The 20,021-nt window shown below is 43.9% G+C and overlaps 1 protein-coding gene across 1 annotated transcript; it reads left to right on the top strand.

The window, feature by feature from the left end:
• The first annotated feature begins 6,004 nt into the window (after nucleotides 1–6,004).
• On the top strand, nucleotides 6,005–10,631 carry metrn (meteorin, glial cell differentiation regulator). Its single transcript, XM_005753885.1, has 4 exons — nucleotides 6,005–6,296; nucleotides 6,952–7,385; nucleotides 8,707–8,766; nucleotides 9,172–10,631. The coding sequence occupies exons 1-4, from the start codon at nucleotides 6,190–6,192 to the stop codon at nucleotides 9,483–9,485; spliced, it is 915 nt and encodes a 304-aa protein (XP_005753942.1). The 5' UTR covers nucleotides 6,005–6,189; the 3' UTR covers nucleotides 9,486–10,631.
• Nucleotides 10,632–20,021: the final 9,390 nt, after the last annotated feature.

The following is a 20,021-nucleotide window of genomic DNA, read 5'->3' as shown; positions in this document are numbered from 1 at the left end:
GTCAGATATTTTTTTCTCTAATTGTCCAAAAAAGGATGGATCATCTACATTAGGAGCATATACATTAGCTAAGATGACCGCCTTCCCTTGAACTTCACACAACATTAACATCCTTCTCCCAGCGTCATCCTTACTCTTTTGGATACATTTAAACTGTAAATGTTTACCAATCAAAGTGGCCACTCCTCTGCTTTTACTAGTACCACTGGCTGCCCCTACATATCCCACCCAACCCACGCATAGCGTCTGAGAATCTTGAGGCAACAGGTGGGTCTCTTGAACAAATGCAATGTCACACTTCTTAGATTTTATAAAGGACAATATTTTGTTTTTCTTAATGGGATTATTGAGGCCCTTGACGTTCCAGCTCATGATACTCAGATTATTTCTACCTATAGATAATTTTAAGGTACATATAAAGCGGGATGTTCAGAAACCTGTAATAATGACTAGCAAATTTGGCATCAAAAATTAATAAAAGAAAAAAAAAAGAAAAAAAAAGAACCCATTTAAATGCATTTATTTGTAAGTGTTTACTCATTGCTTAAAAAAATACTCATTTGAAAAAAAGGAAACAAAAGCTAAAATTCAAATTTCGGCACAATAGAGGGAGACGTCCCTTTTAGACAGCAGCAGCTTCTTCCCTCCATTTTGCTAATGAAATGTCCCCCAGGGGCCCCAGCTGTGACCTTTGACCTCAGACACTATAATTAGGTTATATTTGGAGTTGCTGAAAAAAAGGAAACATCTTAAAAGCACTTAAAAAAATTAATTTGCAGAAAGTGCCTTAAAGAGACACAAACATGGATGACAGTGATACATCTGATTTTTTTAAAAGCGTATTTAAGCTAAAATAAAAGCATGGGGGTCGGGTGCGTTGGTCACAAAAGAAAGAAGGAATCAAAAGGAGTTCTTAGGTGAGAGCTTTCTGCGGAGAGGGAAAATCATATTTCTGAAACATTACGTGTTTCAGTATTAAATGATATCAATACTTATCTTAGTGTACACGTTATGTGAGATCCCAACAGAGAACGTTAAAGCACACAGAGTACGAGAGGATTGTGACAGTGGAGCTAAGTGATCTATTACATGTTTAGGGAAGCATTAGAGAGCGTTCTCAGGGCGCCTCTGTGCGTTTCCAGCTGCGTTTGCTATCAGCCCTGCCTGACTTTGTTTATGTGGTGTAGGATCCTCTTGTATTCTGTTTCCCACTGGGCTTTACACTAACACACAAGCACGCACACACACTATGCAACCAACATGAGAGGCACAATGAGAAATTTACTGTCATACAAACAAACACACACACAATCAGGACCCTGAGAAAGTGCAATGAGAGAGCAGGTGTCAGTTTTCACATGCGGCTCTCATGAGGGCCCGGACGGTTAAAAAATCAGCACGAGTTTTTTCCGTGCTCCGAGCGACGGCTTTTCTCACAGCCTCGGGCCGCAATTCGACTCCGACTCCAGAACAGGAGCCCGTCACCTGAATAGAGAAGTGGGGAAACGCCACTATAATGAGTCCTCTCACTGAGTTGTTGCAGTGGCTCAGAAAGCTGCTTTTGCTGTATGTCCTGATGCAGGATTGATTTCAGATAACAGATGTGTTATCATTTGTTTTAAAAAAATGTGTTTTAACATTTTTTTTAAAGGATTTTAACAAAATGTGGGAATTTTTTATTATTAGATGTTTGTGCATTTATTGTACAGCCTGTATTCCTAATATGAATGCTTAGATACCGTGTAAGCAGCAAACCCACATGTTATGTGTTGTGGCTACACACACCAGACAACTTAACAAATCTTTAGGCACTTTATTACTAGCAGACATCATTTATTCTCATTTCTTTAGCTGAAATGATGAAAAACACCAAAGATAACACAGTTATTAACAAATGACGGACTAAAGTAGAAAAGACAGGCCTGAAAAGCTATCTGCATCAGATGAACAGTGTCTGAAAGTCATGTCACGTCCTGATGGAAACATCATTGCAGAAACGTTCGGTCAGATTTTGTGTTTGATTAGTAACAGCTTCATTTTTCAGCATGACAGTGATGGATAGAAAAACACACAGTGGAGCACTATCAGTCATGGATTGGCATCCCCAGATTCCAGAACTGTGTGGGATCATCTTGACAGAAAGCAGATCAAAAGGCAGCAAACATCCTAAGAGGAGCTTTAAATGTCCTTCAAAAAGACTGTAGAACTACAAGAAAAGAAGCAAATTGAAGCTGTAAAGAAAAGTAAAGGTGTTCATACCAAATATTGACATTCAAGCTCCATAGATTTGGTTTTTTGGGGTTTTTTTGGCTTCCTACCCACACCTTAATCAAAGAAAATCTCCACACCTGCTCACACTGCATAAAGACGGGAGGTGTGGGCAGTCATGGAAGAGGAGTCACAGAACATGTACACAAGTGTTGCAAGCACCAGGATGGAGAAGATAGACAGATACCAAAGAGATTGGCCCTGGACTTGTCCGTGGGACTGGTGTCAAATATGGTGGAGGAGTTCCTCAGGGAGACACAACCAGTGAAAAGAGTGATTTCTGTGATGGTTGGTGCTAGAGCATCTATTTCAATACTGTGCTTATAATATCTGAGTGGGACTAGCTCGGGACTAGCTCGGGACAAGCTCACTTTATTATAAATTGATTCTTGTACTCTTTGGCTACCATGACCCCACTTTTTTTTAGCTGCTCTTCACCTCTTCCTTCTCCTTTTCCATCATTACAATGTAACCTTGACGTTTCCATCCACCATCCATTTGGACATTTGGCGTCTCAAGGTTTTTCTCAGCGTGTGTCCCAGACTATAAGTTATGTTAAAACCGTTTCCCATGACTAACCTAACAAATTTTCCAGGCAAAACACAGCACACAGCACAATCCTGTGGAGAGAGGGGCATATTTGTACTGCCTCCCTTAGCGTAGGCTTATTATCAGAGCATCCTGACAAGGTCTTAGATCTCATTACCAGCAGGCGCTGTGCAGGAAAACAAACAGCAATGATTTCAGATCAACCAGATTAGAACCAAGGTGCCATGGGAAGCTGCAGAATAGTCTGGGAACAAGGACGCTTTAACTTTTCGACTCATATCAAGTCTTTTTCAGAGACTACTGCCGCTACGCCAAACTTGAACAACGTTATTGTGATCACTCTCTTTTACCACCAACGTCCAAAGCTCAGGGTTCTTGTGGTGCTCCAATATGATCAAAGTCATCAAAACGAGTTGAAAGTGGTGATAAAGCTGTATAAATTTGTAAGATGTCGATTAAGCTGTGTGTCTTTCTGCTTTTATACAGGCTTTATCCTTACTTTACACTCACTTTCCTCCTATTGTAAATCTGTAGGCCCCTTTTTTCACACTAGAATCCCAATATGACATCATCTACGTGGTTCTTGCTCACGTCTTCTTTTTTAAACCCCTGTCATTATGTCCGTAGCAGCGAGAAGAGACAGTGAGAGAAAGTTACAGAATGTCAAGGCCCCGTAAATACCACTAACACCACACTGCCACTACATCCTCTCTGTGTTTGGGAAGTCCCCCCTTACAGAGGAGTACAGGATTACCAAGCAAACAGACACAGGACTAACACATGCACGCAAAGTCTCGTATCTATACAACAGCACTGTTTGAAGACATTCACATTGGCATGCTGGTGAGAACGCAGCAGCAGAAGCACAGAGAGAGGGAGAGAAGGGAGAGGAACCATTGCGGGAATCTGGTTCAGTGGTTAAAGTATGAGGACAAACAGGCAGTGTTTCATTACAGTCAAAGATGGCATTGTTCTGGATGCAGGACGGAAGCAACCAGGTCGGTCGGTTCACGTACACAACGTGACCTTTAATTGTAACTTGCTCACACGGTTTGATTGCAGCTTATGTAATTTGTTGTTCTTTCGCTGTGTGCGTCAAACACAAGGGTCCTGTGAAATCGGCGTGCCGAGTAATGCCACATCTTTGCCGCACAGGTTAAGTGCTTACTTTAAAAATATGTGATGGAGACAGAGAGAAAATCAAAAGGCCAAAATCTTAGCTTTGGACACAGCTCGAGTTATTTCACGCTGTTGGTTTTATTTTAGTGCTGCACATCAAAAAAGAAAAAAAGAAAACCACATATAGCCACATCACATAAAAGCGCTGAATGTGATCCAGGCTGGATGTAACTCCAGCTGAGGTCATAACAAGGTCACGAGGCGTGTGTGTAGCTTTTGTTTTAACAGACATGTACATGTGGAAGTGTGCAAACCTGACTGTGCACACGTGGATGCAGTGGCACGTCTTTGAAGTTTGAAGTTTAGGTACTAAATATATCCATGTGTCTTTCACCAGCTCACCACCACCACCATCGCTTTGTGCTTTAAACTCTGCTCCTTTGAAATGCCCGACAGACAGCAAAGCTCCGTCCTGCCACAGACAATAAAGCAGCTGGATTTCTGCACATGTGCCTTTGTGTTGCTCTGAGGCCTTGTCATAACTCCATCGGAGGGGTCTAGACATTTATCACACGCGCACACACGCACACAGACACACACAGGGGCGCAAGAATGCATGCACTTCCACAGAAAGCTACTCGCTCAGGGAGATGGATGGCAGCACTGGCACAAAAGAATATTTGATTTGGTTATAAGTATCGCGACATGAAAGAGAAGCACGGCGGGGGGGCGGTGAGGGCAGAGGGCACAACCAGCAGAGGTGGCTAGATCTTCATCACCATCATATATGTGTGAAAATGAGGGCAGCGTTATTGAACTACTCTGCACGTCTGCCCTTTTGCCCTGTTTGAACTGATATTTACTTCTATAATAGTAGGTGTTACATATTGGCTGCACATTTAGAGGTCTTTGAAGTGGGCCAGGGCAGGGTTGAACTACAATATAAATCAGAGCACTGAAAGGCTTTTAGTAGACAAATATACTTAATTATAACTTTGAATAAACATGTTCTGTGTTTGCTTAAATCTTACAACCATGGCTTCACCACAAAGTGGGATTTTTCTTTCTTTTTTTTGCACAAAACCAAGCTTTTCAACTCGTTCACAAAGTAGTCGTTATTTCTATGTTTCTTTTAGCCAAGTTTTTATCCCGCCTCGTTTAAATATTTGACCTTAACGTCAGTGCTGTGCCAAGTAAAAACAGGGCCAGTATACTTCTAATCTATAAATCATCATTCATTTTCAAATTCAAACACATTTTAATGACCCCTGTGATTTTTTTTTAATTTACAATAATTAGTTAACACAACAAAACACACCTTTCAGCTTTCCGTGCAGTTTGAAACTGGGTTTTGTGTAAATACGCATGTCGCTAAAGAATTTGGGGTCACTTCTTCTTCTGCTGTTTAAATGTGCTATAAGCTATAAATAAAATAGGCACTGCAGTCAACACAAAAAGGTTAATGGTGCATGTTTGAGGTATAGTTTTTCTTTTCCAAAAAAGAAAATTTAACACAAAACCAGCTTTGGTATGATCGATATTTGTATCCATCCGCCGACTTTTACTTCGCATGAGTTGTGTCTGTTCTTCGGCCGAGAAATAAAACTGCAGAGCTTTCTTTAAAAGTAAGAGCATTGTTCTGAGCTACACATACACTAAAAACGTACTTTATTCATATGTATATATATATTTAGAATATTAAATATTAAATGAAGTACAAGCAGAAGTGACGATGTAGGATGAAGTGAAACTAATGGAGGTCATAAACTTCTCAGTCGTGTGTGGAGGAGGAGGGGTGGGGTGTTTTTAAACTGCAGTACTTTCTGTACACTCACTCCTCACTCAGGCCAGTTCGTTTGTATCTTGTATGCAGACACAATAGTGAATTGTTACTCGGTTCCATCCTTGCATACAGTTACTCACTCTCAGGGTCAGACCTCCCTCCCTGCCCCCTCTGCTGGGCGAGTGGTTTAAAGTTTCTGTCGCTGCATTCTGATTGGTCCGTGAAGTTTTCCTGAGGGGGGATAAGTTCAGAGCTCCGCACCTCCACGCTCACATCGGCCCCGGAGAGTGCAGAAGCTGTATTCTCTTATCATACGCATCAGGATAAGAGGGTAGAAAGTTATGGAGGTTATCAGAGGTAGATTATTATTTGTTTTATAGCCTTTTTTTTACTCGCTGAGATTTAGGACATCGGCAGTTTGGAATAATCCGTTTTTTCCCCTCCACCTTACTTTGCATCATCCATCCAACATGCCCGGCTTTGGGGTTTGGATTTACGCAGTGTGGATTTTACTTTTTTGCCTTTTCCACGTGAGCCTTTCAAACTATTCCGAAGACCAATGCAGCTGGAGAGGCAGGCAAGTATTTCACATTTGATCTGTGGTGTGTGTGAGTGTGTGTTCACTGGGCATGATGGAAAAGAGGATTTAAAAATGACCGCTCAGAGACGCTTACAGGTGCCTCCTGTTCGTGTGGTCGGTGTTTGAGTGAATGCGACAAGTCGAGACTTGTCACTGTGGTGCAGTTTAAATGTTTGCGGGGCTCTGCTGCGATTGCGCCTCTGGGGTGTCTGCGGGAGGCACGCAGGGTCAGACGGGCAGGAGACTGAAAGATTAAATCACATGCATGGAGAAAATATACACTACACGTGCAGCTGTTGGAGGCTGCTCTTTACTACAGACATGTTTTCAGTATTCAATATATATATAAATTTTTTTTTTACATATATTTATAAATTCTAAACACTACAGTTGAGTGTAGATGCCACTCAGGGTCATCATCTCTGCAGATCTGCCAGTAGGCAGCGCCTTGTCTGAAACTAAAGCTGACTTTTAATGACATTTATTCACCAGACATCAAACTTTTATTGCTGATGTGCAGTGATCACATTTAATCCCCTCTCCCTCCATCCTGCAGCTGTGTGCAGATGTTTCAGGAAAGTTTGGCCTGAACAAACTACATAAAAAAACTTTATTTAACCTTGTCTCCTCTCCCTTTTCCTCCTGCTCACAGCGGTTTGTCCCAGCAGCAGGGCAGCGTGGAGCAGATCTCTCTCCACTGCTCCGAGGGCACACTGGACTGGCTTTATCCCAAAGGAGCCCTGCGCCTCACCCTGTCTCCGCGCCTGCCCTCCATGGTGGTGGGCCCCAGCGGCAGCAGCTCTGGGCTCATCACTGCCTGCGTCAAGCCCTCTGAGGAGTTCCACGGAGCCCAGCTCTACCTGGAGAGAGATGGGGTCCTCGAGCTCCTGGTAGGAGACCGCCTGGAATCCTCCCCCCCGCCGAGGGTGCGCTGCTTCAGCCGCCTGCCTGGGGAGAGGGTGGCCCTCTTCTTGCAGGCTACACCGCATCAGGACATCAGCAGGAGGATCGCCTCATTTCGCTACGAGCTGAGAGGGGACTGGACAGCTCGCCTGTCCCTGGACTCCCACCCTATTAGCACTGAAGGTGAGTAGGTGAGAGCAGGTTGCACGAGGTCTGCCGTGTTGGTGCTGAAGAGGGTCTTGCTTAAGCTTGAACCTTTCTTCATATTATTTGTGTTCATGAATCAACATTTCCTCCATGAGTGGCTGCGTAACACCTTAAAGTTCACAGGTTTGTCCAAAATAGTACTTTAGCTGCATGCAGTTCTTAAATCTGTAAAAGGTCTTTTGTTTCCTTTCTGTAAAATTGGCAGATGCGAGTTTGTGATTCACCACTGACGATATTATTACCCCATAAAATCCTCTTTGAGGATGATTCATAACTGGGAACAGGCCTCTGCGGTCTGCATGGACTTTCCACGGCCGTGCAGAGAGAAGGAAGTGGCCAAACTTTTCCCCCAAAGGGTTTGAAGTAGGAGAAGGGGAGCGGTGAAGTGGGGAGGAGGGGTACAAAAGCCCAGTATGTGGGGCTTTCTCCAGAGTCCAGAGCCCTTTGAATGGCTGGCGCATGAGTATTCTGGGATTACTGCCGTTGTCTAGGCAACAGGGAGGCCTCTGCCCAGCTGAGATGCTCCCCTCTTTTGTTGAGTTGCCTCTTGTCTGTAGGAGTTTACCCCCCCCCCTCCACACACACACTCACACTCACACGGGCACACACTGATTAGGTTTGGAAGTGGGGGGTGCTGTGGACTGGAGAGGAAGGAATCTCATTTATCAAGAGGTTTTCCAAAGAACCACAAGAACTTTAAAAAAATGCCAGAACTTTTTTTTTTCCACAGTTGAATCAGTGCAAACAGTTTTGGTCTGAAGCTTTTCTGGGCCTGATCAGTAAAACCCGCTATGAATCTTAGTGTCTTAGTAAGGCGCCAAACTATTTTTTAAAGTATTTTTTAGTTCTCAATAAAAGCTGTCAAGCCTCCACAGAAAAGTACAGGATTTTCTAAGAAGTTGGATCGGGCTTCTTTGAAGTCCTCCCCCCTCTCCCTGGCCTCTGTCTAGGCTTTGATGAGATGTGACTGCAGACACCCTGAAGGGCTTTACGGGGGGAAGTTTCATTTGGCCTGGGGTAGGAGAGCCTCACACCTTACAGCTCCTCTGGACCTCCGCTGCCAACTGGAAAAGTAGCAGCTGTTTGTTACAGGTTTTTCTCCCCTTTGTTGCTGGGGGTTTTTTTTGGGGGTTTTTTTGCACAGTTAATGGTTTGGATCACATTCCTCTGCATGTGATCTGCAAATGCACTGCCTGATTTCAAGCACATTAGCCTACAGGTTTCTTTCAGGAGTTGAGAGTCTTGTCTAAGGTCACCAAATGGCTCCAGCTTTCTTTTCTTTATTTTGTCCCTCCAGACGCCTGCAGACCCTGCAACAACACTGAGATTCTGATGGCTGTTTGCACCAGTGATTTTGGTAAGTCACTACATATACATCAAACCAGACCTCTGCATCTTAATGACGTGAGATTGGCTCAAAGACGTTGCCTCCAAATGTTCCCTTAAAAAACGGAAAGGTTAAAGGTGAAATAGCAAATCCCCCCCCCCCCCACAGGCACCATAGTGGACTAACATCCAGCATCACTCCCCTAGAGAAGGAGTAGTGGACTAATCTGCAGGCCTCTGATTGAGCTGTAAAGGGCTGAGGAGAAGTAGAGCTGACTGAACAAAAGTTCATTGATTAGTACGCAGGTCAGGGACTTCTTAAGGATTTTTATCTGTTGGTAGCTCGCAGACTCTGAACCAAGGCTTAAAACATGCATTGGATAATTATTCTGGAAATGAGCTTTAATGTTAACCTGAATATCCTCCTAATTTGCAGTGGTGCGAGGCAACATCAAGTCAGTGGAGGAGGACGAGAACTTAAGAGCGGCCGTGATCAAGGTCAGCGCCACCCGCGTGTTTCGCCAGAAGTACACACTGTTCACCGGGAACAGCCGCCTGAGCAGCCGGGGCGAGATCAGGACTCTGCTCCAGTGTGGCGTCAAACCCGGACCCGGGAGCTTCCTTTTCACCGGCCGAGTCCACTTCGGCGAGGCCTGGCTGGGCTGCGCTCCGCGCTACAAGGACTTCCAGAGGGCTTACACCGTAGCCAAAGCAGCCCAGCAGATACCATGCGAGCTGCCCGTAGACTGAGACAAAAACTCAGCTCGTCTGCTACGCAAAATTGGAAGCTGTGCTGAGCGCCAGGCCAAACTCAGCCCTGTTCCACGTTCGGGAAGAAGCCGAGACGGGCGACTGTCGGCTCGCGTAGCCTTCCCAAAGGCCTGAGGAGTGAAATGGACTGTTCAGACACCATTTCAGTGCAATACGCGGTCACTTGTTGCAAAGAGCCCAGTGGTTTTCGTGACACTGAGGGGGGACACGGCTGAAACGAAGCTTAAGCAGTGATGCCATAAAGATGGTCAAAGTAAAATGATGTAATGATGAAAAAGCTTTCCATTAATTCAGGCCTACTGAGAGTCATCGCATTGAAACTTAGGGAAAAAAAGAAAAGCTCTATAAAAAGCTCAAGGCTATCAGCTGACATCCTGTGGAGCGTACGCCACACAGGTGTTGCTGCGGTCTATTCATAATGTATTTTATCAGATAATAACAGGACAATGTGATACTTGTCTTCAGTGTTAGTTTTATGAAGGAGATTATATAAGTCCACGCTAAGAGAAACATTAAAAACAACTTGCACTGAATGAAAGGGAATGATCTAGAAAGTGTGATGCTGCAAGCACTGAAAACCAAATAAATGTTTAAAAAAAAAAAGCAACTATATGTAGCATAGTGAAACAACTGAGAATTTAATATATGTTCAGATAAATGCGAGCACGTACAACAGTAACAAAGCTATGGCTACCCGAGCAGGTTTCACAGCTCGATATAGTGCTGAGAGCACCTTCCTATTGTAGCCTGTCTGAGATTCGTTTCTGCTTCCGTGAGGAGACGCAAACTTTATAAGTCATGTAAGATAAGACGTGTTTAATTTGCATGCAATATTTCTGCAAAACTACAGCTGACTGGACTGCCTTTGATTTTGAAGAGTATTTAAACGTAAAGAGCAAAGCTGCTTGAGTCTTGCCAAAGCAGATGTAAATCTGACTGTTGTCCTATCGCGTTCTGCTTTCTGCTCTCACATACTGATGGAAAGTAAATGCTACTCGACTCTTTATAATCAGCAAACTTCATACACTGATGATAAAAGTAAAAAACCTCTCATTGGAAGGACATTACTCTGGTTGGACCAGGCTAGCTCAAGAAAACAATAAAATATGCATTTAATGTGTGAAATGAGTTCTGTAAAGAATGATCTGATGTGCACTATATCAGCAAGGAGGAGGGGTTCGTACCAAATGACCATAATCTGCTGACACGGTATGCCTTTAATGCGTACACTGCCATTTTTGTGTGTAAATGTGAATATAATGTGATTGTAAATATGTTCATAAGAAAGTCTAGAAACAAAAGCATGAAAAAAGTATTGTCTCAGTATTGTGGATTATTTTTATGTTTGTCTGTGTTATTAAAATATTCTGTTAAAAAAGCAGATTTCAGATGTGTGTGTTTGAGTGTTTTTCTTTAACTTTTTAAGGTTTTCTTACTCTACTGAGCTTTTCGTGCTCCCTAATCCTCTTAGAACCAAATCATTAAAACTGGTCAGCCTCCATTAGAGCATGTAAGGCTTCTTCCGTGGCTACCTTTTCTCAGAACATAAGTCACTCCAAGTGCTCATGAATCAGATTCCTGAAAGCGCAGAACAAATGGCGTGGCCGAAGAGAGCGAGAGGGCCTGAAAGGGTGGAGAGATTTAGGGACTGTTTGGGACCCTGAGGGTATTTGGACAGGGAAGGGAAGGGAAGGTCGAAAAACAGCGAGAAGAATTCTGTTGTCTTCGGCCTCCCGTTTTCAGGACAGGAAGCAATAAATTGCCATTAAGGGAGTGGCACGGCAGGCCCGGCTGAGCTGAGGTGCCACACAGTCGCCTGCTTTATCCTGACCGCGTGTGCACGAGGAGACAGTCGAATCAATGTGTTTTCCACTCTGCTCAGAGGTCGAGTTGCTTGGAACATGGATAGATGAGGAATCACTGTGATCACTGCTGCATAAACACCTCCAGAAAACTCTCAGATTTACTGTGAGCTGTAAAGCCATGTGGAAAAGAGCAGCTGGGGGAATTAACCTGGTGCTTAAGTTTAATTGAAAAGAATGCTTCCCACGTCTGGCTGCACTCCCGTAGAAAGGCACAGGTTTGGCGCCACTGTCTCAGGAGCTGATGTGAGTGAACCTCCAGCCTCCCCGACCATTTACTGCCTCAGTGCCCCTTTATAACATCCTTTGGCTGGGTGGCCTCGAGCTGCCAGGCTCTTCACACACACACACACACACATAAAAATACTCAGCCCCCTCCCCTTCAGTCCATCTGAGCTTACTGCTGCAGAGCTGATAAGCCAAAACAAAGAGCACTCAAATTATATTCCCTACCTATACATCATGTGACATTTTGACAAAGCTGAACTTCCTGCATTGTTGTCACTTGTCTGTGACCCCAGGTTGAACCCCTTAAAAGGACACAGTTACACAACACAGTTACACTGCTCAGTTTAAATGCACACAAACAGAAAAAAAATCCCAATAAGACTTTGGGGATTGTCGTCAAATATCCTCTTTTGATGGCAGCGACTCCTTCAATGCTCAGCTTAGCAAAGCAGGAAGCACTCAAGAAAGGAGAATCCAAAGCAGTGGGAGAGTGTTCCAGGGTGCGGACTTTAGAGGGAAGTGGCCGGAGACAAAGCTCCAGAGATGAGAGTGCAGACGGGGGGAAAGGTGCGCCCAAACACGGCACAGCAGAACACCCCACCCACTGCTGAGGCTCAGCACAAGCTCTTCCTGTTATCCAGCTTTAAAAAAAAAATCTGAGGATGAATCAAACTTAAAATTAACCCCGAAGGTAGTTTTGTAGTTTTCCTAATGTGAAATGATTCTGGGGATTTTTGACACAATCGCAACATAAGGCCTAAATATATGCAACAGCACTGCTTACGGCGTTATAACGTAGTTTTTTCTTGTTTCTTTGTTTTGTTTTTGGCTATTTATTAGAGCTGAAACCAGCTTTGCTTCTCTCTCTGTGGTTGTGTAACTGCCAGATCATCAGCTGCGTTTCTTACACAAACTTTCGGTACGCTCGCTGCCAGATCTCTAAGTGCGGCTTCTCACACTAATCCTTCATCTGGATCCTTTTCCCCTCGCTGGAGCTGTCTTTTCACGGGTTCGTCATCTAATCTTTTCCATAACTTGGGTCCACAGCTGCTGGTTGTTGTGCTGTCGTAGATCCAAAACAGTGGTTGCGATGCTCTGACACACACTTGACAGCGATCTCAAACCTCAGTCTCTTTGTGCCAAACGGCGCTGAAGGCTCTTAAATGACCTCTGAAGCTCTTCGGCCTCTATCCCAAAGGCTGTTACATTTTTTATCTGGTGTATAAGCTGAGGTGATGAGTTACACTGTTGCACACGTTAGGTGGTCAAAGAAGTGATGAAGACACAGCCAGGGATTTCAATGTGCTTTATTTTCCCACAGATGCAAATGGTTGTTCCATAGTTCACGGTAACTGAACATTAGCTCATACAAAACTTGGTCCATCCACCTCTTTGTTTGACTCGGTGGTTGTGATTCCTGCTGCCTCTCCATCAGCTCGGCACCAGCTGAGGATGAGTCCTTGTAGACTTCTATGACCACATTTTGGCTTCCCAGATTCCCAGCTGACAATTTCTTGTTCCCATAACACCCCGTAACAGCTGGAAGAGGTGATTTCCAAAAGGAAACTTCACTTCATGCCATGCTGATATATGCATGGAAAAACCTCCACAGCAACATGCAACAGTGTTTTTTAAATCACGATCTTTCTGCACTGAGCACTTTGGAAAAACTGGTAAGTCCACAGAGTGGAGCGACATTTGGGAGACAAAACGTGGAGTGGGCAGTTTGGGTGGGTTGAGAGGTCAAAGCAAAATAGAGAACAAGTGTATAGCGGTGCAAGAGCATGTTTATCTGCCCATGTTATCCCTCTGAAGTGCTAAAGGGTGGAGAGCGAGCAGCACCCTTTGTTCCTCGAGAGGCTGCAGATGGCTTTAATCCCTTCCAAAATGTGCACTGAAAATCAATCAAGACAGGGTGGACATGGTGTATGAGGTTGGAGGCGGGCCCTGCCGCAAAGAAACACAAGTTGGGTCAAAGAAGCGTCTTTGGTGCTTTCCCGCCAAAAAAGAAAGTATTGTAAGAAAAGACAGAGGGAATGAATTGCAACCCCCTCCAGCGAAGGCTCGCTAGCACCGCGTCGAGCTGAACACAGCTGGGGCTGACATCGCCGGCAGGGGGTACAACCACAAAAACCTCCACACACTGACATCACACCTTAATAATGCCACTTAGGGTCACTCAGTGCTCAAGGAAGACGAGAAAAATGGCAGATGGACTGATTAGGATTCATCCTCTGCTGCACTTGAACAAAATTCACATCTGAATTCAAATCACTATAGCGCCGGAGCTAATAGCTGCAGTTCCTCAAATGGCCACTTGAGGCTTATTCTGAGACTGGTGTCCTATGGCACGAAGTCTATACAGGAAGACAGCCTTACAGCTTCAAACCAAGAGCGCGCCAAGCAGCAGATGACATCACAGTGTCCTTTTTTGAAATATTCTCACTATGATGCGATCATGCTTGAGGTGTGACTTGCATTTCTGCACAGTTGTTTCCTGGAATAACCTCACATAGCAGCAGAATTCGGTGTTAGGCGAGGACGACTGATGTCTTTGTCTCGCCTCCTCGTGCGGCTGACGTCAGCCTTCTTCATAACAAACTCCAGACAGAGGGTCGACCCACCAAAGACAAATACACCTGTTTTCAGCCGGGCCTTTAAACGCTCCCAATTAACCAACAGGATTATGGTTTTCTGACAAAAACCTCTCTGATTGTCAACACAAAAGGGAGAAACTTCCCCGGAAGATTAGCTGAATTCTTCTCTCACAAAGTGCCCACCCACTCTATCTTTCTCCCATCTAATCTTGCAGCGCAGCACTGCCTGCCTCTCCTTTTGCTCTTTATTTTGTTTTGGGCTTTTTTCGCCTGTTATCTTGCTCCGTGGAGTAGCTGTCTTGGGTTACCTCCTCAGAGACGTATTGCACTATACCTATTGTTCGAACTGTTTATTAAGGAAAGAGGTAGGCAGGATCGAAACTGCAGTTTTGTTGTGTTACTAGTATCTCCTTGCAATGTTCTCTTGCCCAACACAGCTTCGAGGCAGGATTTGTCAGCAGATACATTTGGTGCACAGGGCTGTAAAACCTGTCTATTTTCACTGAGGAAAAACAAGTAGCTTGACACAGAAATTTAGTCGATATCAGTCAAAAAATAATGAAAAATTGTCGTTTTGTCTTGCTTCTCGAGGTTCTCTAGCTTTGGTGTAAGGTTTTGATTTCCAACCTCTGTCCTGCATGTCACAGAAAATAGCCAGCTTTTAACATAAGGGCATATTAATACATAATGTTACATCTTCTATGTTTTAGTATTTGGAAAGCTAAAAATCAGAAGGTCGTCTCTTTAAGTTGAATGGTGTTTATAGTTGTTCAGAACAGCCTTCCTCGAGGGAAGGGTGAAGCCGGCCATCACGTGAGAGGCAGTAGACAAAATAATCCAAAAAATGAGAATAGTGGTGCACACCCTCAGACGCTTTCATGTTAGGGGTCGATTGTGTTCCACGAGCAGAAACAGCTGAGTATTGATTAAAATGAGGGAAAAAAATTAAATCAAAGCTTGACAGAGAAGTTCAAAGCCTCCTTACACTAATACCTTTGCACCATCAGCCAGACACGATGCAAGGTAGGTGTGAATGTAAACGTCATGCTTTAAAAACTAAACCTGCAGAAAGCACAGGTTCTTCAGCAGAAAGGCGTGTGTGTGTGCGTGTGTGGTGGGGGTTCATTATAAAACACTGAGTCTAGTACCAAGTGATCATTTTTTCATACGTACAATCCTTCACTAAAATCTAGTCTTACCATCTTATACTAGTCTTACTATGAGCACTTCTAGCATTTCGCTAGTTGAAAGCTAGCTGAAAAACCCATGATACTTTCTAACAATAGATTTTTAAAGAAGTTAATTACTGTGATATTTTTTTAAAAAAAGCAGAGACCTCATTTATTTACTGTAATTAATCTAATGTACAAAAAAATACTATTCAGCAAAACTAGAACAAATATTTCGATTTATTTATATTGTTATTTAGTCAGACCACCTGTCAGTTAGTTGCTTTAAGAATGCTCCAACCACAGGTACCAACATCACAAACCCAGTCGGGAGGTCTGGTTATCAGTTTAGCTGAGGTGAGGCATCGCAGACAGACATCGCTTACAGCTGCCTGTATTGGCCTCCACCTGTATAATCATTAGCCTTAATACAGTCAGTCACCCATTATTTTGGTCACTCCACGGTCTCCAACCACTGTTTCTCTTACTTTAACAACATGAAGACTATATTGCAAATAAATGTATTTGAACTCTGATATTGAGACATAATCACTTCTCATACCTCTGCTGCTATAGCAATAATTCAATTCAGTTTTATCTATTTTATTTATTTGGCTCAAGGTGCTTTATACTGTATGGTAAAGACCCTACAATAATACAGAGAAAAGCCCAACACTGGGAAGACCCCCTATGAGCAAGCGCTTTAGGGGACAGTAGGAAGGAAAAACTCAATTTTAACAGGAAGAAACCTCCAGCAGAAACAAGGCTCAGAGAGACCAGTTGGGGGTGAGACACACTGTGGAGAAGAACCAGAGATGAGTAATAACTAACGATTAAATGCAGAGTGGTGTATAAACACATGCTGAGAAAAAACGGTTGAATGAAAAAGAAACATTCATCACTGTATCATGGGAAGCAGCCTAGACCTATTGCATTGTCTAGCTCCCGAGTCCAAACTGGAGCTTCAGTGTATTCCTTTCAACAATATCACCAGCAGCCAAACATCCTTAAACTCAGAGACGTAACACAGAAACTTGTCGTGACTAAAAATTGCTCCTGGAATTCAGTGAAACCCAAACATTTGAAAGCGTGAAAGTCTTGAAGTACCAACGCCTGCTTTTAACATTCATAAAATCACAATTTTAACTCTTGGAATGTGGTTAAAGCGATGCTAAGTGGCTGCCGAGAACACTTCTCGCGCTGGACGGAGTGAAAAGGGTGGGGAGGGGGAAAAAAAGTGTAACTTGTGAAAGCATTTATGCATCAGATGTGCTGACAGTCGGGCGGTGTGTTTATATTCCAACAGAGTGCACTGGCACACTGTGCATCAGCTCAGCCGCTGCAGCTTGTCTGATGTGTCAGATGCTCCCTGAGTTTCCCTGCTCATTCCAGGGGAACATGTGCGCTGGAATTCTCCCCCAATTAAGACAGGGATTAGCTGGGTCTACTGTGGGAACCTGCTGAGTGTGGGAACGCAGAGGGTCTGCCCTTCTCTCCTTCCCTCACCGACACTCAGCCTCATTCTCACTCACTCCTGTTCATCGAGCCGCCTCCCTCCCGTCTTTCTCACCCGTACTGTAACCGTTCCTCCTCTCCAGTCTTCCACACTCACTCTATCATCATTTAGCACGGCTGTTTGAAGCACACCCAGCTTAAGCTCAATTTATGAAATCTTGCTTTCCCTCTCATCTTTATAGTTATGCAACCAGGACCCGTTTACAATTTTTTTTAACCCCCTTTTCTTGCAGCCACCCAGACTCTCCAAAGCCTTCAGTCCTAATTCTTCAAGGTTTCTAAAGTGCACGGCTCGTCTCTTCTGTGCACCCCTCTCCTGCCCCCTTCCCTCCTCCCTCTTAATGCCTCTCCAGCCTTCATACTGAAAGCTTGTCTGGAGGGAAGCTGAGGACTCTTGCGTGAATAGTCTCAGACTGTCAGACTGAAAGAGGGGGTGAAAAGACAGCTCATCAGAAACGACAGGTGTCTCAGAGAACGGTTACAGTTGATGTTGGTAGGTCTGCAGTTGTTGTATCGTACACTGCACGAGCGATTTATGGGAAGCTCATAAAACAATAAAGTTCCAATGACCTCCATTAGAACTAAACATCCATGAGAACAGCGAGACCCCCCCCATCGTCACTACATTTCTTTCTCATGATCTCGCGATGCTCTCACTATCACACCAGATTTTTCTCCCACATTCCTCGCACTCATTGTCACTTTTTCTTCCTCATTCCCACTCTTCCTCAACTTTCCTTGCGTTCCCAGAAATCCATTCCCCGTACACCCCTCGACCACACAAGGCTTGTCCGTTCCAATTACGGCAGGGCCGTGCAGCACCCCCACCACCACCACCAACCCCCTCCACCCCAGGCTCACACACAGCCCACTCTCATTAAGCTTGTATCAATTAGGCATTAACCTCCTAAAACAAAGGGGCTCTTGACGAGCGGCCCATCGCGAGCCATGTGAGGTACTTCCTCCGCATCGCTACACCCCACTTCCCATCCTCAGAACGACACATTCGTGCAACCTTTTCACCACTTTCCCACCACCAAAACAAATGCGCGCCCAAAGTATCATCGACAAAACAGAAGAGTGTAGGGAACGTAAATAAGCATCATATGTTTCCATGCAGTTGCTAATGTTGATTAGGTCATGGTCCTGCATTGCAATGATTCCATGTAAAGCTCAGTGATAATGGTCCATGCGCTCCTATAGTTGCTGCGTGAATGTGACGCAACCTTCTCTCGACAATATAAATGATATTGTTGCGTGGGTAACTTTAAACAGAACTTTTTTAAATTATTGAAACACAGCATTTTCTTCATTCACAATTCACCAAGAAACCCAGACACAGAAACAAAATAAATATGTCATGAACATAAAAAAGATAAAAATTTGAAATAAATTTGAAATGATAAATTATTGTGTATATGATTGTGTGTGCCTAAAAAGACAGAAAAGGGGAGATAAAGTGTTAAATGAGCTCGGATGTGTTAATCACAGTTTTAATTTGGTATCAGTAAAGTAGAAATATTAAAGAATGTATCATAATTTAACTGAAATAAATTTCGTCTTTGTGGCGTTTAAACTGTTCACCCTTGATCAGAAATAACAGAGTTCGTTCAGTTTGGATTTTGATGCTGAAATCTAAAATGCTGCAGTCTAACCCATTACACCCATCAACCTTGGTCATGCAGGCCTAGAGACCAGTCAGTGACCTCTAGTTGCTAGGGAAAAATGTGCATTTCCCAAACCATTGGCAAGTGTTTGCTGGCAGATGCTAGCAGTCCATCCATCCACTTCTACTTATCCAGTTCAGGGTTGTGAGGGGGCTGGAGCCTATCCCAGCTACCATGAGGCAAGAGGCAGGGCACACGCTGGACAAGTCACCTAACCCCTACACCTTACACCAAACACTTAACCTACTAACCCCACTAACTGCATGTCATTGGACTGTGAGAGGAAGAGAGAACATGCAAACTCCACCCACAGAGAAAGGCCCCAACCAGAGGGTGGATTCAAACCCAAGACCTTCTTGCTGTGAGGCAAAAGTGCCATCTTCCAGTCTGCTAGCAAACAAAGCACCATATAACTCTCTACCAGTTTCACCTTGTGAAACCTTCAGGAACTTTTCACCAACCACTTGTACATTTTTCCTTAGCAACCTGTTGTTTCCAGGGGGTCACAGACTGGTCTCTAGCACAGTGTGACAGAGGCCTTAGCAATCAATTTCACAGCGACTGGCATCAACTTCCATCAGTCACTTGCCAGCCAGTCGAGGAATACATTTTTTCCCTCGCGACCGGTGGTTGCCAGATGGTCACTGACTGCTTTCGTGGGCGACTGGGGCCTTTCATAGCCTCTGCAGGCAGCAGCCTTGGACTGGCACCCACGTCTAAAAAGGAACCCAAAGTACAATTGCCTTCAAACAACATTGTTTCCAATGGCCACCAGGGGGTGACTCCTCGGGTTGCACGCTCGTACACATTTGTGTTATATCAATAAGAAAATGACTCTGTTGCTCACTTCTTTTTAAGGGTCTGAAAATTGCTATAAATCGAAGTTTTTATAATCCTTCTAAGAGAAATATCACTATAACTGAAAAGACAAAAGGCCCATCACACTGATGGTGGATTCATTTGAATGATTGCTTCTCCCCATGAGCTCATATTAACCTCACAAAGAGCTTTCTCATCAACTGAGCACCGGATTCACATAAACTCATTTGTGTTTAGTTTACAGTTTGTCTAACTGCTCGTATTTTTGGAGGTTTTGCAGGAAGCAGGCACTTTGCCTCCACTTCAACTGGAAAAAAGTCATTAACATTTTTTTCTGTATTTTACTGTCAGCCAGACTCTTCACTAAGCCATTAACGGGATTTCTGTGTGGTTTAATGCAGCTGTTACATTAAAATAACTACCAACCAATCCTTCTTGTGACACTCATTTATACTATTTAATCAAAGCCTTTGCCATATTTTACTTGTTAGTTCCCATGAATGAAAATTTCCATTTAGATGTCTACAATCTAAATCTAATCTAATAACGGTTATGGCCAGTTTTTACTTCATAATAGCGGTCACATATGTGGCAGCAGATAAATGGCAGCTCACATACTATGGAGTCAAAATTTCCCATCTTAAGTGGGGGTGGGGGG

The sequence above is a fragment of the Pundamilia nyererei genome, unplaced genomic scaffold (assembly GCF_000239375.1).
Source record: "Pundamilia nyererei isolate P.nyererei 1_Seehausen unplaced genomic scaffold, PunNye1.0 scaffold00476, whole genome shotgun sequence".
In the NCBI taxonomy this organism is placed as follows: Eukaryota; Metazoa; Chordata; class Actinopteri; order Cichliformes; family Cichlidae; genus Pundamilia; species Pundamilia nyererei.
This window is presented reverse-complemented; position numbering and strand designations above follow the sequence as displayed.

Excerpts from the sequence above, each read along its gene's own strand:
- metrn (XM_005753885.1), top strand. The coding sequence starts at position 6,190 with ATGCCCGGCTTTGGGGTTTGGATTTACGCAGTGTGGATTTTACTTTTT. Across the intron at positions 7,386-8,706 it reads CCACCCTATTAGCACTGAAG|ACGCCTGCAGACCCTGCAAC; the intron begins GTGAGTAGGTGA and ends TTGTCCCTCCAG. Across the intron at positions 8,767-9,171 it reads TGTTTGCACCAGTGATTTTG|TGGTGCGAGGCAACATCAAG; the intron begins GTAAGTCACTAC and ends CCTAATTTGCAG.